This window comes from Parasteatoda tepidariorum, chromosome 9, assembly GCF_043381705.1.
Source record: "Parasteatoda tepidariorum isolate YZ-2023 chromosome 9, CAS_Ptep_4.0, whole genome shotgun sequence".
NCBI lineage: Eukaryota > Metazoa > Arthropoda > Arachnida > Araneae > Theridiidae > Parasteatoda > Parasteatoda tepidariorum.
In genome coordinates this window covers 22,866,328-22,893,904 of record NC_092212.1, presented here as the reverse complement: position 1 = coordinate 22,893,904, position 27,577 = coordinate 22,866,328, and the positions used below count along the sequence as shown (strand labels likewise).

Below are 27,577 nucleotides of genomic sequence, written 5' to 3'. Positions count from 1 at the left end.
GTGGAAACGTTGAATAGAAAAATTTCTTTTTTGCATAATTTGTGGCGAAAACCAACATGGTAAAGAAAAAATATCTCATTTTGGAAAAAATTAAGCACTTTTTAAAAACGAAAATAAATACCTTCAAGCACTTTTTAAAAAATCTATGCACCCTGTTAATACATTAGAATCCTGATTATCCAAACCTTTTTAATTCGAATATCTCTTAACCAAAGTCTATGTGTCTCTCCTTTAGAAAAATGCTTCCATAAATGGAAGCATTTTTCTTAATTAATTATAATTTTCTTAATTATAATTAAGATCATGAATAGAAAAATTTGGATAGATTGCTTTGATTTTGCTAAAGAAATCCGAGTACATCAGAGAACTACTATCTGCAGTAACAGTGCCAGCGAGTATAACCATTCNATTTTGCTAATGAAATCCGAGTACATCAGAGAACTACTATCTGCAGTAACAATGCCAGCGAGTATAACCATTTGGAGAAGAAAAAAAGAAATTTATTAAACGGTCATATTAAATATTACGTCACTATTGATTTTGTGGTCATATGGCTGCTTTTAAACATGAATTTACATAGAGTATCACCAAAACGATACTGGAAAGAGTATATAAAAAAAAATTGGTTTCAGAGTTTAATGATGAATATAGATCAAAAATGATGTTGCCTCTGTGATTTAAATATCCTAATTATTCAAAATAGGTTTGGCCCCAATTTATCTGGATAGTCAAATACTATACCCTATTCAATTTATGGATTTAAAAAAGAAAATAAACAATGAAATAAAATAAAAACAAAAAAAATAATAAAATAAACATTTCAGCACATTTAAAATATTTGAATTTAGAGCAGTTGCATAGATGCACCTTCAACATAAATGACCAAACCATATGACAGGGATGGCGAACCAATGGCACGAGACACAATATTTTGGGCACGCCACCGATCACAATTGTTATTACACTATGAAGCATATGCAACAATTAAATTGAAATTCACAAAAACAAACAAAATATTAAACAATTATTAATAAAAAAATTAACAACAATTAATGTTAAAAAAACAATTAGTAACCATAAAAAACAAGCTAACAATAAATAGCTATAAAAAAAATAACAGTCCCGCTTAAACCTAACCTCTTACAACCCAATATAAGTTATTTGTCATCTAATCTGCAACAACAGAAGTCACACTGATGTTACTTTAAATTGTTTTAAGACATGGTAAAATATTTTTTTTCAATGTAAATAAAGAGTTGATAGTATTTATTATTATTATTTTCCCAATAAGCACGAAGTCAAAATTATTTGACGGTACGTCTCTGACCTCACTAAACAATTTTTAAGAAAAATTGGCACGTTGGTGTATAAAGGTTCGCCACCCCTGCCCTATGATATATAATGATTCCGTAATTTCAATATTTAAAAATCAAACAAATCCTTCACATTTTAAGACAAATAAAAATTAAAAAAAAAAACTTTTATAGAAATTGATGTACTTTGACTGTTTTCTATACATAATAATAAACGCGGCTGTGTGTGTGTCTGTTTGTAATCACAATATATCGCCCCAGAAGCATCGCCAAGGCACGAAACTCGGCACATAATTGTGTTTTGACATAATGAAGAAGTATTTTTTTTCTTTTTCAAAAATTTGGATTAGTTTTTTAGTTATCAGTCATTTTGTAAGAAAATCTATGCTTTTTCGTCTTCAAAGAGCCATATTCAAAAAACTATTAAAAAATGCATATACTTTTCTCCACTCTTATAAATGTATGCTAATGCGAACCTTACAATTGAAATATTAATTTTCGACAACTTAAACCAATAATATACGAAGGAATTAATAATTTAATTGTAAGGTTCGCATTAGTTTGCATTTATCAATGTGGAGAAAAATGTAACTATTGTATTAAAAATGTGGCAGCATATTCGATACGTAAATAGAACGCTTCGCTTTGATATATTTGTCGCTGTTCATAATATTAAATATGGTTATTATAGGTTAGGTTACCATAGGCCTTAGGTTACCATAGCAAAGTTACATCTTCAAACATCCTCAAGAGCTATTAAACATCTGCAGCAGAACTGGATATGAAGACAAAATTGCAGGACAGGAACACTTTAATTGTCCACTAATCTTCAGATTTCCTGCTATGTTTTAAAAAACTTTATTTGTGAAAACCTTTAGCGTGGCGGACAGCTGGCCGCATGAGGCGGCTAGTATTTAAATAAAAATATGAAAGTAAATATTGCAAACAATCTAAGAAGTACTATATGAAAATGCACTTAAAATAAAACAGATAATCAATGTAAAATACTGTTTATTTAGTAATAGAAATTTTTGAATACAAATTTATTTAACTCTTTCATATGAGTTAGTAATTTTCACATTCTTTGATATGGAACAAATGGGCAAAAATTTAGAATATTAATCTGTTATTTATAAGTGTAACATATAAGGTAAAATATAATTTAATTACTATATGCTTCCAATTGAGAGACATAAAAAAATCAATACAATAGAAACTGTACATGAATTATAAAACTACATGACAATTTAAATGAAGGACTTAAATGAAAATTATTTGAGATGCTAGTTAAAATATTTTGTTTTACAGAATGAAATAATGTAATACACTTCAGATAAGAAAAAATTACACATACACACAAATGTTTTAAATTAGACACACACTACAATTAACCTAGATAGCTAGATTGGCAACAAAAAATTTGCAAGATCTTAGCATAAAAGGCTCTCCTGTCAGAGAGTGAAAAATTAAGATGTACTTAAAATAAATACTGAGATGCCAAAAAATAAATACTGAGATGCCAAGAGCTATCTAGAATCCTGGTAAACAGCCAATAACAGTGAATCCAAATACTGTGCTTAACAATAAGAGTGAAAGTAGAAATAGTCTATAAGTATTTCTGCATGATAAAAATTCTAGATTAGACTCGAAAGTAAATTTTGCAAAATTGGTATTTTGTTTGCAGATGTCATACACAATTTAAAAAAAAATAAATAAAAAAATTGATAAATAAATATTTTTGTACTTCTATTGCATTTATGTTGCAATTTATTGCTTAATCATGAATCTAAAATGCCTTTTAAAAACTAAAAATGATTAACTTGACATTTAATTTATTAATAAAAAAACTGGAAATCAAATATGTAAAGATAATTTATTCCTCTATCACGAATTTTTATCATACATATATTTGGTAACTGAATTTTGAACACTATCTGTCAGCTTCTATTATGCACAAATACCGCTAATTAAAACTTTTATAACTATAGCAAAGAGAAAGATTAACGCTGTAAGGAAATTATCAAAATAAATGATCAAATATAGGTCACAGTTACTAGATTTTACACAAAAATTGTTTTTTAATAATAACATTATTAAATGAACTCTTAGTTATTTCTTCTCCGTGCAGCTCTTTAAGTGCATAAAATCAACACTGTTATGAAATTATAAAAATAAGTGATTAAAATCTGCACCACAGTTAGCAGACTTGACACAAAAACAGATTTCAAATAATAACATTATTAAATAAACTATTCTTCTTCTTTGAAACTCATCAAATACAGCAAAAACATAATGATATTATCAAAAAAAGTGATCAAAATATGCACTATGGTTATTAGATTTTACACAAAAATAGTTTTCTAACAATGACATAATTAAATGAACTCTTCGGCATTCCTCTTTCTTGCAAGTCTTTAAATATATTTTACAATCATCAAAATAATCCTCAAGAAATTCTTCAAGTTCATCTGAGAGTGGTTTATTGATACAAGCAAGAAAAGAAAAAATCCATCTGTTAATATCAACATCCATACCACAACTTCTATACCATTTAGTAGTATATCCTAACATTTTGTGAATTTTCCCCTGCTCCAAATGAACCAAGTAGCTTAGCAATGGTAAATGGCCTTTAACAGATGAACGTGGATTGCATCCATACACTTTTGCGGATTTTGCTGATCCAAGGCAAAAAGCACAACATTCTATTTCATCATCCACAGGCATTACAACCCTTTGAGGATGTTTTTTCTTCAGAAATTCCCTAACACTTTTCAGCTGATTAGCAAAATGCGCAAAGTCTGCAGCAACTTTTCTCTTCCAAACTTTATCTACTTCTTTTCTCTCTTTACCCACGGTAGATTTTGAATCTTCATTATGTTTTAAAGCATGAAAGTCAAGAAGTGAATCTTCTAACCTGGATTTGTGAATAAACTCATTTCCATCAGCAGGAACAGTGTTCAAATCAATAGCTCTGGGGGCAGGTTGGACATACAAAGCCTTCTGGCATAAGTGAGAGACTTCACCTTCACTGAATGAGTCTTCAGAGTCACTCATCTTGCCAATTCTTAATTTGAAAAAAAAAAAGATGTTAAAATAATTAACATAATAATTGGAACTTTTCCATTTTGTAAATACAGGCTATATGAAAAAGTTGCCAATGCAATGGCACCAAGTGCAAAAATTTTTTCAAAAAAACTTTTCTTCCTTATTTTTTTTTAGGTGACAGCTATTTTTTTTTAAAAAAAATTAAATAAACTAATACCATAAATAATAATAAATAACCAGCACCAGCAAAATGGAAAAGTATCTAATTGAAATAGTCTAATTTGATAAAAAAACTTTTTTTTAATTACAAATATCTATGAGTTATTGCATTTTCCAGTGCACACGTCAACCTCCTATTTTGAAATTTGAAATGGGATTTTTGTGGGCTATTGTCCTAGTAACAATTTTCCCATATCCCCAGTTGGGTTCAAAATTGGCTCAATGTGGGACCTATAACAACGTGCACCGAGGGATCAATATAGGAAGGTCTAGATTTTTTAATATTGGTCCTAGAATGGCATATACAGGGCCTACATTGGCCAAATAATGGATATAAAATATAGGGTGAATCTGAGGATTCTACATAGAACCGATATTGGTTGTAAAGTGGCTGTTAAATATTGGGTGAAGCGGAAACTTCTATATACAGGGATGAGAGTAGTCAGAAAGTAAAAAAGAGGAAATCCAAAAAAAAAAAAATAAAAAAAAAAAAAAAAAAAAAAAAANATATATATATATAAACAAAAATGTGACAAAAAAAGTGCGATTTTTAAACTTGTAAACCATGTGAATATAAAAACCGATATGAGATTTTTAAATCATGTAAATATGAAACTCTACATCGAATTAAAAAAATGCGAAAATACAAATCATGATTTTTTAATTTTTTGATCACGATGCATAATTTTTAAATAGCGCGATATTACAATCACAAAAACCAATCACGATATTGGATTTTAAGCTCGCGTGAATACGAATTGCTACATAGGGCTTCAAAAGCTCGTAAATACAAATCGCGATATTGATTTTTTAAATCTCGTAAGTAAGAATCGCAATGTACAATATTTAAATCGCCTGAATAAGAATCGCAATGTGCAACTTTTAAATCAGGTAAATACGAAAATGGATGATTGATATTAAAATCGCGTGAATAAAAATCGAGATATTTGAAGAGTCTGGACTTGTGATCTCTAAAAGGCTTGTTTGTATTGCTTAGGCATAATAGATAAAAATTTACAAGATTAATTGAATGAGCAAATAAATATTTTCACCGCAAATCCACCTCTATTTTTTTTTGTTTGTTTTCACGCCAGAATATAATAAGCAGCGACGTCTGAATTACGAAAATACGAGCTATCCAGCCGACGGATAAAAAATACGGAAAATCGTATTTTCTGTGCGTGAAATCGGAGAAAATAGCTAAAATAAGTAAAAATGCGGAAGAATTAGCAGTTAGGGCGTAGATTGAATTTTTTTGTTTATCTTTGAAAATCGTAAATAAATATAATTATTTTACTTCAATGACTGATTTTAAAAAAAACGGGATATTTATTTAAAAAAACGAAACTTTTAGAGAATCGGAGTTTTTGATAAAAAGGCTGAAATTCGAGAGACAAAAAAAATCTCATCCCTGTATAAAGGTCAACCAGTTTTATCCCAAGGAAATGACTTTTAGAGAAACTTCAGAGGGAGGAAAAGGGACTTCAACAATTTCCCTCCGCGGAAAATTAAATTCCTCATAAAACATTTTAACTTGCGCAAAAAAAAAATTTCAGCGGAAGGAAAAATGGAAAAATCTGAAAAAAAGCGGAAATCCGTGGAAGAATCTCATCCCTGTATATAGGGCCAATACTGGAAAAATAATGGCCCTTTAGATTCAGGAATATCGGCCCAAGTTATATTGCTGCTAGGGTAGTCTAAAAACCGACATTAGACGCAAACAAATTTCTAGTCAAATACAAAACTTTGTTATCGAAAAATAAGCTAAAAATAATTTAAATTAATAAGAATTCTTTAGAATGTACATTAATATTTGATCAGTTCGAAGAATTTAACTAAATTTTCAAAAAGTTGACATCATGTGTCAATCATTTTGGATGCAAGAAAAAAAATTGCAAATTTAATAATTAAGTATTTATAGAAATATTATATTTTTATTTCAAATTTGTTTGATGGTACTGAACATGATATTTTGAGGAGCAAAGGAGAAGTTTTAATCAAATAGAATCTTTAATTCTTATCATCATTTGATTGTGCTTAACAGCATTACTTGTATTATGTAGTATTTAACTTGTAGACATACATTAACATCGTATAGAGCCAGACAAATGTATAAGTTGACCCCAACCATATATAAGTTCGAAAAGTTGATTTAGACTCTGGAAAATATGACAAAAACATAGCATATAATAAAAACATAAGAAATAGTAAATGATCATTATACTAGTCTTGCAGAATATGTCAGATTGCACAAATGGAAATGCAGGCAGCGCCCTGCAAAAATGTTTGGTCTAATTAAAAAAATTGCGAAATTTTTGCAATTTTAATAATTATAAATTATTACTATTTCAATAGATCTTGATTTCTATAATATTTAACACACATGCTAGTTTATTCAAAACTTGTGAATTCAGAAAGAATTTTTCTTTGTTAAAGAAAAAATTATAAAAAATTCTTAATATACAAACTCAAATTTCGAAAACCTTTTTGAAATAACAGTTGTTACTATAAAACAACAATCACACTTCACAAAGTATGAATACATGATCATATGTAATACAAATTTTTTTTGTTGAATGGTATATTTTTTTAAATAAATTATAAACTATTTATTATATAATGACACATAATATTTTTAGAAGGCTTTCATAATTATTAAAAGAAATATGATGTACTTAAATAAATAAGTTTACATAAAAATCACATTTCAGATATAAATATTACTAAACTACAGACAAGTTTTTAAAAAAATATATATTCATATTTTAAAACCAATTCATTTTCATTAATTTCATTTTTTCTTAGAATGCCTCGCACAACTTTACCACAAATCTCATATTCACACGTTAATTATTTAATTGTTTGTTAATTTCTTGATTTTTCAATCATTTACAGTATTTGGATGCATAGTCAGATGGACTTCTGCGTTTCAATTTGTTAACACTCGAAACAGAATGTGAATTATATGAAAAAGTTTTAATCAGAACAACATTGACACTGCGATGATTAAATCATACCTTATCCAATCTTGCCAGCATTCCAAAATGGGAACAAAACCGGTTGGCTGTACTCAAGGTTAGCAGAACCATTACAATATAATAGAAAGGATGGATTAAGAAGAATGACACACACCCTTTTTTTTGGGTCACCTACGGATTATACGCAATCCAATTCCGATTATTTAAAACTCTACCGTACATTTAGCATAATATATATTACTTTTCTCAAAAATTTTGTGACTACTTTGTCTATAAAATGCAGTAATAAAGCGCAACAGAAGTTTAGGACAAACAAATTTTCCACACTTCTTAAAATGTACACAATAACTATGAAACCATTTAGGAGTTCTAATCACAAATGAAAGAATTGCTTCATTTTTTAAAATATTTATTTTTAAATATTGTTTCTAGGGTGAGCTAGTTCTTTCTGTTTCAAGTTCTTTTAAAGAAATCTTTACAAATTCTCGATGTTCAACATTTGGAATAATTTCAAAGGCCTCTTGCAGTTTTTTATTATCATTTTTATAATAAAATTTAACTTCTGTAACATAATTAAACCAAACACAATTTGCACAACCATCTTCACAACAATCTGCTGGATTGGGTGGTTCTGGTGGCAAATTGTTTTGCTTATCTTTCATATTCTCTTCAGACAAATTTCGGAAATTTGATGAAATTGGAATGTTTTGATTAACATTGCAAAATTGTTGGAAGAACTGATTTTGTACTTCAGAAAATTTGCCTTTAGAAAAGCATCTTAAACTCTGAGAAAATTCTGAAAATCTAATAAATTTCGCCATCATAGTGCCAGAGATTCATACCCTTATTCCAACCCTATAATAGAGACAAATGAATCAGAATAATTATTTTTTTTCTAATAAATATAATGAGGATAAATTTTAAAACTAAAATAATATAAAAAGAGTTAAAATATTGCTTCATAAACAGACATGATCATTTCAGTACTGTAATAAAAAAATTTTAGTTTTCAAAAAAAAAAAAAAAAATTGCAAAGGAAAGAAGAAACAAGTTACAACAAAGGAAAAAAAAATATTAGTCACTGAAATAGAGAAACAAGATCTTGTTTGTTTACCCAACCAATTATTTCTTTGCTGTAACCAACTAGTAATTTTAATTGCCCTTATTTATTTGCTTTTTTTTTATATTCTATCAGGGATCTGCAGTTGAAAAAAATTTTTTGTTCCAATTTCTGCCCCAAGATAACAAGTTAAAGCTCTGGCTCCAGCTTTAGCGTTTTTACTTTATAACTGTGCACAATTTTGATTTTCTGATTTTAATTAGAAATTTTTTACAAAGAACAATTATTATTAAAAGTACATAAGTAACCTAATAATATAATAAATAAATTTTAGATAATATTACGATTGGTACCTATGTCAATTATTAGATACTAAAATGAAAATGATTATTGCATTACCAAATTTAANAATTGCATAAGAAAGAAGAAACAAGTTACAACAAAGGAAAAAAAAAAATTAGTCACTGAAATAGAGAAACAAGATCTTGTTTGTTTACTCAACCAATTACTTCTTTGCTGTAACCAACTAGTAATTTTAATTGCCTTTATTTATTTGCTTTTTTTAATATTCTATCAGGGATCTGCAGTTGAAAAAATTTTTTTGTTCCAATTTCTGCCCCAAGATAACAAGTTAAAGCTCTGGCTCCAGCTTTAGCGTTTTTACTTTATAACTGTGCACAATTTTGATTTTCTGATTTTAATAAGAAATTTTTTACAAAGAACAATTATTATTAAAAGAACATAAGTAACCTAATAATATAATAAATAAATTTTAGATAATATTACGATTGGTACCTATGTCAATTATTAGATACTAAAATGAAAATGATTATTGCATTACCAAATTTAAAACAAGATTAAATAAAATATATCATCCACGCACAAATTATCTGTATTAAAATAAAAATCTATATTACAAATTTTTTTTTTATTTTTATGATTTTAAATCTGATAATTTAAAAAAGACGCAAAATAGATTAGAAGAAAAAACTAAAATAGCCCTGGTGTATGGGAATATTTAGAGTTTCAGTTACAGGGAAAACAAAGCTCCAAGTCCCTGAATTCGACCTTTTAATATTGAAGAAGTTACATTATCATAAAGTACTGAAATATTCATAAATCTGTTTAGGTAACAATATTTGTGTTCTTTTATTCTGCTTAAGTTAAGTTCGGCAATTTTTAAACACAAAATTAATTTAAATTCACATTATTAAAAAAACCTACAAACAGGGAAGGGATGATGGAACGAAATGACATTGAATATTAATAGTTTTAATCACTCACAAGAATTCTGTATCAGTTGTGTGGCAGGCAATGGATTGGAATGGATGGCTCATTAGAAAGTCCTAAAAATATTGTACCATCAAACTGTTTTTATTGTTTTACTATTATTAAATTTCTTTATCAAACAGGGTTTCTTTATTCAATTCACCCATTCGCCACTGAATCATTCTGTAACAAATCCCACTCAATTTATAAAATAAATGCAAGGATTTTTTAATGACTTTCAAGAGCCTAAAATCAAATGTTTCATGAACCTACTAGCATAAATAGCATGTACAAATAGATTTTACAGTGAAGCATATATTAAAATTATCAATTTTACATTATTCAGCAATTGTGGCTATTTTTTAATATGTGTAGCCCACAGCAACCAAAGAAAATGGTTTCATAGTTACATTGTGATTTAAATAAGTTTGAAGATTAACAAAAAATTTATAATTGACTTACCAACTTTTAAAGACTGGCACCAGTAAAACTTTGTGAACAATTCAATGAAGCATATTAGAATTAATTGAAAAATAATATTTAGCATATCTGTTTCAATATTAGAAAAACACAATATCTTTTTATTACCTCAGATAATCAGTTATGTATTTTAGAAATAATAAAATCTTTAGTATAATGTTTTGACAGATAAATTAAGATTTATAGAACTTTATTTTTTTCAAAATAAGATAATAAATCATAAAACATGATGTTGAAAATTGAGTAAATACGATTCATTATACTTAATTTTTAAGTCATGTGAATATAAATCGCAATAAATAAACATAAATCAAATAGACGAATTTTGGTCTTTAGAGAGATAAACTAATCAAATGTAAAAAAATAAATATATAATATTTATATAGTAGAATATCGATTAACCAGGATGGTCCGGAAATGCTACATCCTGGATAAGCAAATTTTGATGAAAAAATCTTAGAAAAATTAATTTTTTCTTAGAATGTCTCACAGTTTTATCACTGATCTCATATTCACACATTAATTATTCAATTGTTTGATAATTTTCAGATTTTTCAATTATTTTCAGTATTTGGATGCATACTAAGAAGGACTTTTGTGTTTTAACTTGTTAACACTCCAAAGAGAATGTAAAGCACATGAAAAAGTTTTAATCAGAGCAACATTGATACTGCAATGATGATTAAATCATACCTCACCTTATATAGTCTTGCCAGTATTCCAAAATGGGAACAAAACCGGTTGGCTATACTCAAGGTCAGCAGGACCATTACAATGCAATATAAAGGATTGATTAAGAAGAATGGCAACTTCACACCCTTTTCTGGGGGTGGTGGAAGGGGGGTCACTTATGGGTAGTCCGCAATCCAGATTATTTAAGAGTCTACTGAATATTTACCATAATAAATATATGAGATATCTCAAAAATTATGTATCTATTTAGTCTATAAAATGCATTACGTCACAGAAGTTTAAGACAATCAACTAATTTTCCACACTTCTTAAAATGTACACTATAACTATGAAACCATTTAGAAGTTCTAATCTCAAACGAAAGAATTGTTTAATTTTTTTTTTAGAATATTATTACTAGGCAGAGTTAGTTCTTTCTGTTTCAAGTTCTTTTAAAGAAAATTTTACAAATTCTTGATGTTCAACATTTGGAATTATTTCAAAGGCTTCTTGTAGTTTTTTATTATCATTTTTATAATAAAATTTTACTTCTGTAACATAATTTAACCAAACACAATTTGCACAACCATCTTCACAACAATCTGCGGGATGAGGTGGTTCTGGTGGCAAATTGTTTTGCTTATTTTTCATGTTCTCTTGAGACAAATTTGGGCTATTATTTGATGAAATTGGAAAATTTTGATTAACGTTGCAAAATTGTTCGAAGATTGGTGATCTTAAAATTGGAGAAAATACTGAAAATCTGATAAATTTAGCCATCATAGTGCCAGAGATTCATACCCTTATTCCAATCCTATAAGAGAGACAAATGAATCAGAATAATAATTTTTTTCCAATAAATATAATGAGGATATATTTGAGAACTAAAATAATATAAAAAGAGTACAAATATTACCACATAAACAGACATATGATCATTTCAGTACTGCAATGAATAATCTCCAGGTTTGAAACAAAAAATGTAAGTAAGTTACAACAAAGGAAAAAAAGGATTAGTCAATGAAATAGACAAACAAGATCTTGTTTGTTTATCCAACCGGTAATCAAATTCTTCTTTGCTGCAACCGACTTGTAATCTTCCTTGCATTCATTTTTTATTTTTAACATTTTATCAGGGATCTGATGGTGAACAAATTTTGTTGCTCCAATTCTGCCTCCAGGAACAAGCTAAAGTTCCGGCTTTGGCATTTTTACTTTATAACCACGCACAACTTTGATTTTAATGTGAAATTTTTTATTAAGAACAATAATTATTAAAAGGAACATTATTGTAATAATAAAAATGAAATTTAGATAATATTATAATTAGTACCTTTGTCAATTATTAGATATTAAAATTAAAATAATTATTGCATTACCAAATTTTAAACAAAATTAAATTAAATATATCATCCAGGCACAAATTATCTGTATTAAAATAAAAATCTATATTAAGAACACAAAATTTTTTTATGATTTTAAACCTGAAAATTTAGAAAAACAAAAAGATTATATATATATATATATAAAAAAAAAAAACTAACATAGCCCTGGTGTATGGGAATATTTAGAGTTTCAGTTACAGGGAAAACAAAGCTCCTAGTCCATGCCTTCTATTTTTCAATAGTGATGAAGATGTTTCATTATCATTATAGTACTGAAACATTCATAAATCTGTTTAGGTAACAATATTTGTGCCGCTTAAGCTAAGTTCAGAAATTTTTAAACGTAAAATTGATATAAATTCAGATTATTGCAAAAATCTACTAACAAGGAAGGGGCGATGGAACGAAATTATATTGAATATTAGTGTTCTCATTTACCAGTCCGTGGACAATATTTTCCAAAGAAAAATTACTTTATTCTTTATAATGAGTCTTGGTGTAGGAAATATAAATGATTCCTCAAAGGTTTTCTTATAAGCTCAATCATTAGTCTCGAGCATTTAAAAAGCTTCAATTGTTCATCAATTAAAATTTCATGTTTTAATTAAATCCAAATTTTTTCTAGCAATGCTTTGGAAAACATAGAAAATTCTGTCAAAATATCAATCATGAGGGCCAGATTTTTTATTTCTTAGGCATTTTTAATATAGGAAAGGCTCCATGCATTGAAATAGGGTTCCTGTTACGAATTTCCTCCTAATCACTCACAAGAATTCTGTATCACTTATGTGGCAGGCAATTAGTGTTTTTATTACAGAAAAAAAAATGGGAGAGAATTTTTCACCCTTTCTCAAAAACAGGGTGAGATTTCGAAAAATTAAAAAAACACAAATAGACTCGGAAAAAAATTATTTCTTTATTTATAATATTTAACATCTTCTATTTTTTAAATTAGAATATTTTGCTGCATCATCATATGGAAAATGTTGTATGTCTACTTTTTCATCAGCTATTCTCATTAGGTTGCTCAAATGCTTATCAGTCAATCTATTACGATATTTTGTCTTAATTCGGTTTTGGGTGCTAAAAGACCTTTCAACAGATGCTGAACTATTCGGAATTACTAAGTAAATTTGCAGCATTGTGCACACAGTTTCTCATCCTCTACATCTGCCAGTATACGCTTTTCAATTAATTCTGCAATAGAATAGTGAAGTTCGTTAACGATATTTCCATGTTCATACTTTATGCTAGGTCTTCAAGCATAGATTTCACAGTCTTCAACTTTTACTAATTGCTGTAAATTACCAAAGAGGTAGTTTGGTAATTCATTCATAGCTAAAAATAAAGCTGACTTGAAACAACTTATTATAAAGGTTTCATTTTCATTTGTCACAAAAAATTTAAACCTCTTACATGAAGAAACCTTACCTGCAGTGAACACGTGGTTGTAGAGAAATGCAGGGGTAGCCGCAAAGTTTTTTAAAATTTTAGGAACTTTTTTCAAAAGAATTTTAGGTAAATTTTAGGGGTAATATATGATTTTGCTAGGATAAAAACAGATCACACGGTAGTTTATTACGTAACAGAAGATTATTACAATTCATCCACACATATAAATAATTGCAAGCCATAAAATAAAGCTATGAAATTTATTAAGTCAAGAATGAAATCTCTAAAGTGTAAAAATGAAATTTCAACTTTACATATTACCTATCAGAAATTAAGTGCATAATTCAGGAACAGGCAAAAGTGAGAATAAATCAAGAGAAAAAATAAATTAACACCAACTTGGATTTTTATTTAATTTTTACCTTCTTAATCAAAACTTTATTATTACCCTTTACCTTACTTTATTAAGAAAAACTATTGTGTGATATTATTAGATTTCAAATCAGCAATTTATATTAGAAGTTAGAGAAAAACAAATTAATCATGATCATTTTTCTAATATATTCTTGATATGATTTGTGAGATTCTTTTACTGCCCTCAATAGTGTTGTGGTGATCTTCAACACTCCTCCATAATTTCGAATGGTATCTTTGATTAGTCTAAGAGACATAATAGTATTCTCATGGTGACTCACATTAAGCATTGCTTTATTTATCGAAAAACCTCTCTCAGGATCAGAATTCCCATGTGGCAAAATTAAAACAGTTTTAATTAATGTAGTTAAATTCTTATATTTTAGATTATTGCTTTTTTATTTATATTCAGCCTATAACTCTAATTTTTTAGGAACACCAACAAAATTTTATCAGATTTTTAGGAATTTTAGGGTTTGCACATAGTTTTAGGAATTTTATGAATTTTAGGGGGAATGCAACCCCTGGAAATGTGTTCTGAAAGGGGTTCCGTCGTTCGGGGGTATGGTGTTCTGCTGTTCGCACTGGTTCTGAACAACACTGGTAAATAAGGAAGCAGCTAGATAACAGGGACTGATGTTGAAAATAATGAAAGATCAAGGTAGAAAAGTGAAATGGATTTTATTAAAAATGGCACAAGACGAAACTTTTTCCAAAAAGTTTCGCCTTGCGCAGTCGAACATTTTGAAATTGATTAATAGAATGCGCGAATATCGCGCTGTAATAATTTTTTAATTTGAGAAAAGGAAAAAATATGCGAGATTCTCGCGTTGTAGTGAAAACATTGGGCAATGGATTGGAATGGATGGCTCATTAGAAATTCCTAAAAATACTGTACCATCATATTGTTTGCTTTCATTGTTTTACTATTATTAAATTTCTTTATCAAATATGGTTTCTTTATTCAATTTACCACTGAATCATTCTGCAACAATTCCCTCTCAATTTTCAAAAATAAATTCAAGGACTTTTCAATGACTTTAAAGGACCTAAAATCAAATGTTTCATGGACCTATTCAGTAATAAGTAGCATGCTTAAATACATGCCAAACAGATTTTATTACGGTGAAGCACATATTAAAGTTTATAAATTTTACATTGTTTAGCAGTTGTGACAATTTTTTAACATGAGTAGCCCTCATCTATCAATGGAAATGGTTTCATAGTTACATTGTGATTAAAATGAGTTTGAAGATTAGCAAAAAATTTCCCATTCACTTTAGCATACTTGTAAGCTTTTAAAGACTGGTGCCAGCAAAAATTTTCATGAAAAATTTAATAAAGCATATTAGAATTAGTTAAAAAATAATATTTGGCGTATCTGTTTCACTACTAAAAACACAATATCTTTTTATTACCACAGAATATCAGTTACATATTTTGGACATAATAAAATCTTTTGTAGTATAATATTTTGATGGTTAATGAAGATTTATCAAACTTTATTTTCGTTAAAATAAGATCATAAATTGCAAAACATGATGTTTTAAACTGAGTAGGTATATACAATTCACTATACCTAATTTTTAAGTCATGTCTATACAATCGCAATAAATTAAACGTAAATCAAATTCAATGAAACTTGAAGCAAGCCTTGAAGTTTGCATAAATTACATAGCACAAAGTATGACTTGTTAATTGTAATGCAATATAGATTTCGTAAATCAAAACAATAGGAATAGCAGTTTGAAAAATGCTCAAAGTAACAAGTCATAAATTGTGATATATAAACCAGTTTAATGCTTATCACATTAAGTGATTCTTTGATTACTTTAATGCAAAACCAAATGAGTGTTTTGCTAATCAATATTATAAAAAAATCTGTGCAATCTGGTAATCATTTTAATGTGATTCGTGACTCAATAAGCATAACTTAAATTAAAATCACTTGTGATTCATAATCCACTTTGAAACAGTAATCCTCCAATAACCTTCTAACATGAATCCCAATGTGATTCATAAAACAAGCGATTAAGAATTGTAATGCATGATTTAGAAAACACNGAAAGGAAAACAATAAAGATTACTATTTATATTTTGAAAAGCCGACCAGGCGGCCGAGTGGTTAGCGTTCCTGACTGCGGAGCTGATGGTTGCTTCTTTCTCTCTCTCTGTGTTCTATGTCCTTTCTTCTGTGTGATTGCAACCCCCCACATATAAACGGGTTTGTGGTTGTATGAAGTGAGCGACGCTACTCCACCGGGTAGTGATACTCTCACTGGGTAATGATAAGAGAGTAGCAATTCCGAGATTTCTGAGGCCAATGGGAAATAGACCCAAATGCCCGCCATTAATTAAAAAAAATTGGAAATCATTCTGCCAAAAACTTTTCGGGGCCTTGTTTTTTTTTTCAACAAAATTCAAGGACTTTCTAAGTTTTCCAAGTACCCTGGAAACTTTGTGAGATGCATTAAATACTCCAAAACAGTAAAATTCCAGCACAATACGAATGAAATAATAGTGTTATAAATGAAGATAATGGCATAAGTCTGCATGTGAATAAACGTGACCTTTGAAATTTATCCGAAGAGCATAATATCTTGTTAACGACAAAAGAGAAATGTTTCCAACTGATACTGTAAAGTTAAATACACCAACCTTCATCAAAATGAAATGACTAACCCATGCTCTCCTTACTTCTTTCAAAATAATTTATCTAATAATTCACTTCACTACATTACTCTTTAGGTCAGATAGACTAACCACAACAATTTCCAACAGCATTCCTTCCCACTCACCGCTTTCAACTTTGATTTGAATTTCTCATCTCCACTTTCTTCAACAGCCATCTGATTCTTTTAATAGGGAAAAAGGTTAGGGAGAATGCGGAGAGGGGCTCTCTTGCTCTTTTCTAATTAGACCCATAAGTTGCCCTTGAACAGGAAAAAAAGAAAATGATGGCAGCTAAAAATATTCAATCTCCAAAGGTAAAAAAGCACTAGGGGAGAGAGGGGCACCTTTCAACAGTTTTTGCTAAAGAATTATTTTGGAAGTTTTATTGCTTTCAAAATCTAAGTTCTAATTTTTATTTACTAAATTGATATTTGAGGTAAGCTCTCAATTTTTTCCAAAGGTCTAAGCTAAAGGCAAAATACCTAATTTTACATATTTAGTGAACCATGTACTTTGTTGAAATCTACCCCTCCTGGGGGGCAGTTTTCAACGGGTGGTGGGGCACATTTCAACAATCGAAGAGAACATAACAAGATCATACGTTTTGGAAAATTAACTTTATTCTTAAAATAATAATAACGAATGAACATATTGGATTGATTTAGGTTTTTTCTACATTATTTTGTATTTAATAAAATCAAAGTTTACGGAGAATGCCATGAAAAATATAACTCGAGCTGTTCCGCCACTTACACTTGGTTGAGGCAGTTTCATTTTAATGTTATTTCTACCTATACTACTAATATCCTCTTTTTCTGGAAAATAAGGCATTGATTATCATGCTTCGTCGCTCTTCAGAAACTACCTGCCCTACCTAACGAGCTACTAGCTTGGCAGCAACATTCGGAGCTGGAACAACTGTTAAAACTCCAGTTTTATCCAAGTTATATATTTGATCAACTGTAAAATGACCAGAAGTAAGAGCTCTCTTATAATTGTAGAAAAATTCTTCAACTTCTTCTTTATTAAAAGCTGTAGCTCTTGTGAAGCTGGTATTTTCGGGTTTTCTTAAAGTAAGCTGTGGGTGATGCTTCATAAAACCTTTAACCCAGTCAATTCCAGACATATCCTTTTTGTCTCAGCTACTTGGAATTTTGGAGTTGAAACGATCATAGGCAAGTTGTCGAACTTGTCTGTAAGTTAGACCATAATTGAAAATTGAACATGTAATTATGTATTCACAAAGCAGGGTAATTATGTATTTACACAGATGGACGTCAAAAATTTGTTGGCTTGTGTATTTAGAACTGTAGCACTTTGTGTTAGTTGTACATTGTTTGATTTCTTCAACCAAACAATTATTTGACTTTAATTTTTCTAATCTATAAAATAAAGCTGAAAAGTCCATTCCAAATAAGTCTGCTGCTGCTCTTAAAGATGCACTATTTCTGACAGCTTCCATTGCTTTTTCAATGTTTTGTTCACTAACTTCTTGTTTAGTGTGCTTTTTTTTATATGTTCACAACATTTTTATAAACTGTAAGAAGGTAAAATAACAGGATTGAGCATTTTATTAAATATAGTGTTACACAGTAAACTTTTCAATTTTCTTAAAATTAAATGATTTTCATTGTTCAAGGAAATTTTCTTGAATATTTTATTAAAATAATTATTTTATTGACGCTTTTAATGAATTCCTTGATAATAAATTCTATTTTCAACAACAATGCAACAAACTGAATCTTGATTTTAAGCTTTTAAAGAAATTTCATACAATTGAACAATTTTTTACAAACATGCTTCCTTGAACACATTTACATGTTTTTCAAAAAGTTTAGAATAATGTCTTACAGAGAAAGTTGATTATTTCAAATGTAACAATCGTAATTAATGGGCTTTTTGCAGACTTCTGCAAGATAACTTAACAAAAAATAATAAGCCCGGGGCACCTTTCAGCATTGTTGAAATGTGCCCCCTAAGCTCTGTTGAAATCTACTCCTGGTGCAGACATTTTGGTTTAAGTATTATCAACCACTTTAGAAAAATACTTTTTACTAATAAATAATACAGTTAGAAGCAGAATTAAATATACTAGCAGATGAGTAAATATCACTTACCTTATTAAAAGATTACTGGTAGATAAACAGTTTTCAAATCAGAACTGTGTTTTTACTTTTGGAATGCTAAAACATATTCCACTGAGTAACAAAACAATGGTAAAAAGAAAGTGCTTTAAACTAAATGTCAACAGTTATACATAATTAAAGCTCATTGTCTGGCATATTGGCCAATCATCAAGTAATATTAGAAGGCAGAAATTCTAGTTGTTGAAAGGTGCCCCATGTTGAAATGTACCCCCCCTCCCCTACCGCTTAAGTCGCCAGATGGTAGATGTGAACTTCTGCCGCATTAATGATTTAAATCATTAGCGCCCAAAAAAAATCTTAAGAACCGGTACTTCAGAAATTTTAAGAATCAGCATACTGTACCCATCAAATATACTATACCCCATCACTAACTTTAAATTTATAAAAGGGAAAGGAAAACAATAAAATTATTTCGAAGATGTACCCGGCTTTCGGGAGATTGAGTTATATAAAAAGCTTTAAATACTTACCAGAATTCGTTATTGTTGATTTTTAAAACCTTCACAACTAATAAAAAAGCGTAATTTCAAATGCTATAATATTATTATTTAAGATTTTTAGGGCGAATATTTTTTCAATTTGAACAATAGGCTGCTTCAAGATGCCTATTTCAGCTCGACTGCTTTACCATATTTTTGTTACTGATACTGTTTTAATATTAATTATTTCTTTTATTTTCCCTTTTCTTGGTTCCAACGTCTTAAATTCATTAATATCAATTCAGGCAAAATATAGTTGAGTAATTTAAATAATGTATCTATTAATTTTTCATTTGTGCCCGATTTTAGAGCTGAAGGGGAAATCGATAAAATTTTGATTGTGCGCATCATCTGTGCGCAAATCAATAAGTAAACTTTCTAAAAGAGCAACAAAAGTACTGAGGTGAAGTGAATTAAATTTTGTAATTTGTTTTTATTTATTTTCTAACAAAAAAATTATATATGTATGTTTAATTTTTTGTGCTTTTTTCCCTAATTAATTATTTCGAATAATTGTATTGTTATGGCTATCAGATTAAGAGACTCGGCATTTAAATGTCTGTTTACTGAAGTAAAAAAATTTCACCTTCGCCCTGTAAAAAAATTAAGTTTTCAATTCGATCCTTTTCACGAAAATGCTAAGTCTGTAAGGTAAGCTTCGTATACTATAGTTAATTCAAGAGTAAAGTAAAAGAATCAACAAAATATAGGTATGTCGCCATACCTTATATGGCTTGTGCCATTTAATACATTGTTAAATTCAAATGGTTATGGCCTCTACTGCTTAACATTAATGTGCAGACTAAAATCATTCTTGCTTGAGCCCCGACTCTACTGTAGTCAATATTTATTTTCGTTGTTTGTAGTGTAGTGAGCTTTTTTTTTTTTTTTTGAAAAAAAACCTTAACAAATTCAACTTCACAATTCACAAAATACTTTTATCTTAAAATTTTATTTTTGTATCCCGTAAGAAACGATGAATCCATATTATTGTGTTGATTTTTTAATATAATTTTTAATTTTCACAAATTATGTCTACATTTTCACAAAATAGGGGATATTCCCGTATCGTGATCTGTGGCAGAATAATCACCAAGTCGTGGCAACTTCCGGGCGGCAGCCCATCAGAAACTAAAAAAAGCATCACAAAAAGGGACCAAGTCGAAATGACTCGTAGCCACCCCCGGTCAAATATCTACAGATTTTTTTTAAAAAAATTTGCAAGTTTAAAATCTATTTGGCAATTGTAGTTGGCCCAACAGATCACGATATGGAAATATCCCCGGTACCTCTCAGAAAAGCCTAGACAGACCCCTGGCGATGCAAAAGAAAAAAATAGTAATTTGTAGAGGTCTCTGGCAACTACTTTTAATGTAAGTAAAAGGGAAGATTTCCATATGGTGATTTATGGCAGAATAATCGCTAAGTTTTGGCAACTTCTGGGGCTTCAACTTCCTGCACGAAACTTTAAAAAAAAACATCACAGAAAGGGGCCAACTCGATGGATATTACTAATAGCCACCTGTATGCAAAGTTCTACATGTTTCTTTTTTTTTAAAGAAAAAAAAATTCCAATTTTATAATAGATTTGGCGACTTTGTGGTTGTAGTTGACGCAACAGATCACAATATGTAAATATCTCCTAGTAAAGGAACGAGATTTAAACGCTGCTAGTTTTTTGATTCTAATTTGTAGAAAACTTTGAGATCATCAATGGATGTAATGAGAACGCCCTCATGGCTTAGCGTTACTAAGAATGGTGTATTTCGAACTATGCAGTACTAATATTTAATTAACCATTATGAATAATAGTTGATTTATCACTTTGGTTACACCTTCAAACGCGAATGTACATTCTTGAAATATTGATGTTATTTTAGTAAAGGAGTTCACTTACTTAATTTTTTATAGGAAATAAAAGAGGGTTAAACACTCAACAGATTTAAATTATCTGATTATTGCATAGTATTTTTTCAATTAAATATTCACTGTGGAGAAAGTCATAAAAAGTTGGAAGCTAAAAGAACAAATTTGTAAAAATTGTTTATTATACTGGCTCATGTGAACATGAGTAAATATTTTGTAATAATTTCTCATGTTTAAATTATCTATTTTTTTATTCAAAACAATTTTGGATCTGTGTGTTATTTAAGTTTTCCAGCACAGTCCGTCATCTATAAATAGTGAAATAGTCACATGCTAAAGTAGTTTGTTGTCACGACATTAAAAAGCTTTTCCAGTCACTGTTCTTGTGTAAAATAGTAGATAAAAAAAATTAAATGTCAAGTGCAATAGAAATTCTTTATAAATTTAACAAAATCAAATTATTATAACTTTTAAAAGTTAGAAAAAAAGCTATCTTTATTGTAAATTTCTTAGCACTGAATTATTAGTGATAAATAATGAAAATATACAAGGTGATTCTAAAAAGATGGGCAAAATTTTAGGAAGTGATAGTACACATCCAAGCAAACAATTTTTATCAAAGAATGCATGGTCGAAAACAAAACGCAAAACCGCTAGCGGGTGTCAAAGTTTATGTTCTTATATGAGGCAAAAACACACAGAGAATGATGAGGTTAAGTTATAAAAGCAAATTTAATGGCATGTGATTACAATAAGTGTTCAAAACAGTGGCCTGCAGCGACTATGCACGCAGTACAATGGCAAAGAAAAGATAGGCGAACATTCTGAAACACACCAGGCATATCACGAACTTTCCCTGCAGCAGCCGAAAGCTTGGCGACAAGTAACGCAGCGTAGTAACTCGCAATAGGAATGGAGCTTTCACGTTTGCATCAAATAACTTTCCAAATGCTCCAGCACCTTTGTGTTTTGTTTTCGACCATGCATTCTTTGATAAAAGTTATTTGCTTGGGTGTGTACTATCACTTCCTAAAATTTTGCCCATCTTTTTAGAATCACCCTGTATAAACTTTTTAGATGTTTGTATTTAGTTGCTAATTTTTTAAATTACTAGACTTACAGCACATTTTAAATTTAAATACTCTTTTCAATTTCAACTAATTATCAATTAGTATAACATTTGATCTGCTACATAGCAGAAATGCCAACTGTTCCAGATTAAACCAAATATTTTAAAAAATAGTAAGAAAGGCTCAACACAAAGTAACACAACTGTAACAAAGTAGTGTATCATATAAGTCTTTAAATTATTTAAATGTAGTGGTGAGTAAAAACCATTTATATAAAAATTACTAAACTAAGAATCATATGTTAAAAGACTTTACAACTATATAATATTTTTCCGCAGTCCAAGGCAAGTTAGCATCTCTGGCATGACAAAGTTTTCTCGAAAGAAAATTGTTAAAGTACATACAGGTTTATTGCAGATTAAGGTTTTTACTTTTGTAGTATGTACTGACCATTTTATTACAATATATTTTTACAAGATTTAATCCAATGTAAAGGGCAAGACTGGGAAATTTATCTGGTGGCCCCTGCAGACAAGTTTATTTGTGGCCATTTTTTGCTTTCCACTGTCCACTTTTTAGCATTAAAAGTACCTTAAGAATAACTTTGATTTTAAATTAGGGACATAACAAATAGTGAATTTGGCCGAATACTTCCTATACAAAAACCGCCATTTACTCATCTAATACCACTAGAACTCCTTTAGAGAAAAAGCCTATTGTTATAGAAACAAGAACAAACCTATGTTTAATAGAGTAGCATTGAGTAAATTATGCGAATAAATTTTTCATTTATTCAATTTATGCATAATGAGGCATCAGGCATTGTTCAATTTGTAAGTAACCACCATTCTTGAGTCTCTCTTGTCTGTAGAAGTTCTCGTGATAGCAGGAAAATACAACTTTCACGAAGTAACTTTATAATCTAATCAAAATTTTCATCAAATTTAAAGATTGTATTATGTAGCTCTCTCTTACTATGAGTCTGATCTAATTATATTTGATTTATTTATTTATTTTTTTTTGTATAGAGATTTCTTATTTCACATATCTACGCGTCGTATCAGGAAAACAAGTGACATTTGTATCATTAAAACTGATGTTGTGAATGATAGATCTGAACCTACTATTAATGTGGAGTTAAGTAAGTACTTTTAAATAGTCTATTATTTATTAACTAAAATTAATAGTTGGTAAAAACTAATGACAACTTATAAAAATAAGATTAATATGGAAATAGAAAAAAAAGTGTTTTTTATTTTGTTAATGTCTTATTTAAATTGGTTGAAAAGTTAACTACTAGTTTTTTTTTCTAAAAAAAAATATTTGATAGATTTTTTTACAGCCTTTGAATATTTGGAAGTTAGTTTATTTATTACCTACTCATTTGTTCACCTATTCTCTTAAAGTAAATTTGAACTCAATTTTTATTGTTTTGTTTTCCTTGTTTTGTCGTTGGTCACGAGTTCATTGCATGCAGTAAAACCTGAGCCAAAATCATCCCACCCAATGACCAGAACAATTTTGGCCCGCAGATGTTTTTTTATTGAAAGCTGTAACTAAAGTCAACTTCTTAAAAATATTCCGTTAGTTTGGAATAAGTTAAATGGAATACACTTGAGAACTGTTGAAAAAAAATATCAATTAATATTTTTAAAAATTGTATCTATACTAAGAGCTTGTTGAGTTGTTAGATTCTCATTATGAAATTTTAGTAAATAACTATTATCGGGTATAGTGAAGAAAAAAAAACTTATATGTTAGTGCATAAATAATGCAACTCCGGCTACTTAAAATCCTGAAAATTTTTCTACGAAAAGTAATTCGCCTAACAGTTTTTTGAAAATAAGACTCAGAGAAATGTTGGATTCATCATCGTTTTCAAAAAAAGTGAACAACTTCTCTTAATCTTTGATTCTAAGATAAAATACTAATGTTTAAAACTTTTGTCAGACTATGTATCAGAGATGTTTTGTTTGACAAGTTTCTCAACCTCAATGTCTCTTTCTTGCATGTTTTGATCAATGCTTTAATGCTTTGTTCCATTTAAATCTCTTTTTCTCTTCTTCATCAAAAACGGTTAAGTCATAAGTAGAAATCTCACCTTCCTCACTGTTCCACAGCCTGTATCAAGTGCCACTGGTTGTGTATATAACCTTGAAATTTTTCTATAGGTTATTGGATGATAGTTCTGAACTAAGAAATTTTATGAAAATTATGATATTAAAATTCTATAATCATATTCTTCCACTGGTTTCATATGCTTACCATAATTTACCAGCGTCATGGATCAGAGTTTCTAAGGTACTCAAATTGCATGCTCGACGATCAGATTGCAAATTAATTCTTTTCACAATGATAAGCTATTAATTTTTTTTCTTCAAAGAATGACCAAGGTAATCTTGGTCAACAATATTTCAAAAATCTGATTACAACTGTCACATTAATTTGATACTGCATTAGTAAATAGGCAAAAAAAAATTTTTTTTCATAATTATGCCAACTAAAAGTTACCTAATTATTAATTTTCTCTTTTATTAACTTAGAAATTACAGCCTTGCGTTACTTATGTTAGCTCCCAACGTGGTGTTTTTAAGTTAGTGCTGCTCACTAAAAAAAAAGTTTGTGTATCCCTGAGTTTTGCTCATCATTCTCTTTTGTAATCATCAAAAAACTGTTTTTTTTTCCTTCTTTCATTCATTTCATTAATTTTCACTTTTACTGATTTTCATTATTTAATAGTTATGCTTTAAAATATTTTCAGCCAACGGTCTGCACATTTTGTTCAAGTGTGCAAACTTATCAACTTTAGATGTTGCTAGAGAATACAACAAATTAATGGACAAATATGATGTGCAAGAGGAGGAATCTACTCTGAAATTAAAAGGTGCACTTCAAAAAGACTATTCAAAAAAGAAAAAGTGATTCATTAGTGTCTTATATTGAAAAGTAATCAGTAGTAACTCCATATTCTCAATATCAAAAATGAAAGATTCTTACAAAGCAAATGTTAACATATTTAACAAAGTGTATGATCAATTACCTGCCTTTGTTGATGTTTTTGATGAAGAATCATTCTATGTATTTGTAATATTTTTCACTCTGGGAACCATTCTTCTTGCTTTTATTTTGTCAAGATTCATCACCATTAAAGCCATTGATTGATATGTTGCTTTTTGGGTAAATGTAGTTTTTTTTTAAATTAATTTTTATTACAACAAAATTAAAATATTTTGTGTTACTGTTTTAATTATGTAAACCATGTTTAGAAATTAAAAGTGTGAAAACTTGTTTTGATAAATTCGTTTTTGTGCATTAGTAATTTCGAAATTTTTTTAATTCTATATTAATAAATGCTTTTTTATTTCTTATTATTTATCATAGTTGGCTACTAAACATCTAAGTTCTAACCACAAAATTTGTTATTAAGAACAAATTGTTAATCTTAGTAAAATATGCTAGAATTTTCATTTTATAAGTGTGGTTATCAACCATATTCAGGGCTGCGAACTTTTCATGCTTTGGGAAAATTTTTCGTAGTGTTAGCTAAGTTTATGTTTTAATGTTAGATCTTTTGCTTTTCAAATGTGTTCAAACTCTCTCAAGGTCAGGCTCTTAAAATGTTGGCAAAATTACCCGAATTACGAAAAAAAATTTGCAAAAAGCGTAATACTTGGCAGTTCTGCATATTACACAATTTCATTTTATTATTATTTTTTACATCATTTATTTTAAATTGATATTGCACTTTTCATATAATACTGTTATGTAAAAGCTTCTATAACTTGGGTGTTATTGCAGTTTTCACGATCGTTTATTATATCTAGCTGCTTTATAAGTAATTAATATATCTGTGGTTACATTCATGTGCAGTCATTTTTTTTAAAAGGTTATATAAATTGTATTTATTAACACAAACAGCTGAAGCTGTAAAGTGGACAAAAAGCTATATCTAGATATAAATATGAAATGAATCTTTCCTTTTCTGTTCAGTAGTTAAAAAACCTAGTTACTTTTAAAATTTTGATTAATATTGTTTTTGCGTTAAGCCACAGAAATGGCATTGAACAAAAATTATGTAATAAATCATTGAAAATGTTTTAAATGAACCAAATTCTTTCAAAGCAAAATGATTAGTTGTAGTTTTATCTCATGTATTATTTAAATAGTTTTGAAATTCTAAAAATAATCAAATTATATTGTTTGCTTATGAATATGAAATTCATAAGAAACTTCACCTTTTTTATATTATAAAGTTTAATTCTAGAATCCAAACTTTTTGCATTATTTTATTTTTCTAATAACTTTTTCAGAATTACAAAATTACAGTTGTAATTTCTTTTGAAATTTTACTGGACAAAATATTATGATGTCATTGCATGTAAACAATATATTATCCATTTAGTCTGCATTCTGTGAACATAGCTTCGTCACATTTAATTAACGTAACATTAATAACGTAACATTAATTCAAAATGTTTCTTGCTTGTAATATGCTTCCTTTATCCTTTTCCTCCATGATTGAAAATAAATTGTGAATATCTGAAAAAAGAATTTTTTTATTAACTGGTTTTGTACTATTCAGTTCAATGTAGCATTAATAAAAACCACATTAACTTAACAATTTCTAAAGCAAACCAAAATCGATACTTTATTTTTAATTCGCTTTATGATTTCCATTTTTTTTCTTCAAATAATAAATACTTAAGTTATTTTTATGTTTTAAGTATTTGTCATAAAAAATTTTTTTTCTTATTAATTGATATTATTAATTTTAATGCTTATTATGAATTTAATAAACGAAAATATTGATTTGTTCTAGATACACATGTTTAAGGAAGTTTAATGATTTCTGAAATTTTCTATATAACACACAATTCTATATAACACGTAAATTTATGTAATGCAAAGTCTCATGTGTCAAAGTATGCATTATAAAAATCTTTTGTAAGATGATTAAAAAGAATATATATTGAACCAGGGATAAATAAATTTAAACAAAAATTATTTAACAATTATGAAATAATAATAAATATTGAACAATTTTAAAGCATATTAAAAAATATCCTTTAGACCTTTCCAGTCCACTGCTTTTATTAGAGTGTAGATAAAAAATAA

The 27,577-nt window shown here is 28.6% G+C and overlaps 3 protein-coding genes across 14 annotated transcripts in view; 1 reads left to right on the top strand and 2 right to left on the bottom strand.

Annotated features, from left to right (window-relative positions):
- Positions 1-2,307: 2,307 nt before the first annotated feature.
- Positions 2,308-19,863, bottom strand: LOC107440943 (gem-associated protein 2). Of its 12 annotated transcripts, none has more exons than XM_071185259.1 (4): positions 19,518-19,776; positions 14,761-14,860; positions 13,853-13,882; positions 2,308-4,377 (listed from the first exon to the last, which is right to left on the bottom strand). In XM_071185259.1, the coding sequence occupies exon 4, from the start codon at positions 4,365-4,367 to the stop codon at positions 3,615-3,617; it is 753 nt and encodes a 250-aa protein (XP_071041360.1). In that variant the 5' UTR covers positions 4,368-4,377; positions 13,853-13,882; positions 14,761-14,860; positions 19,518-19,776; the 3' UTR covers positions 2,308-3,614. The 12 variants fall into 12 exon arrangements, with proteins under 12 accessions (XP_071041360.1, XP_042908732.1, XP_071041358.1 ...); XM_043052798.2 differs by having other exon boundaries at positions 14,761-14,846; XM_071185257.1 differs by lacking the exons at positions 13,853-13,882; positions 14,761-14,860 and adding exons at positions 6,661-6,736; positions 11,063-11,850.
- Positions 19,864-19,895: 32 nt separating this feature from the next.
- On the top strand, positions 19,896-27,010 carry LOC107440944 (mitochondrial ribosomal protein L53). Its single transcript, XM_016054039.4, has 3 exons — positions 19,896-20,177; positions 23,491-23,603; positions 25,224-27,010. The coding sequence occupies exons 1-3, from the start codon at positions 20,050-20,052 to the stop codon at positions 25,382-25,384; spliced, it is 402 nt and encodes a 133-aa protein (XP_015909525.1). The 5' UTR covers positions 19,896-20,049; the 3' UTR covers positions 25,385-27,010.
- Positions 26,733-27,577, bottom strand: part of LOC107440942 (Spag1 axonemal dynein assembly factor) — a 30,269-nt gene continuing 29,424 nt past the window's right edge. Inside the window, exon 14 of the mRNA XM_071185249.1 lies at positions 26,733-27,001. Coding sequence (XP_071041350.1) covers positions 26,925-27,001 — 77 coding nt within the window. The 3' untranslated portion in view covers positions 26,733-26,924. The remainder of the gene's footprint in view (positions 27,002-27,577) is intronic.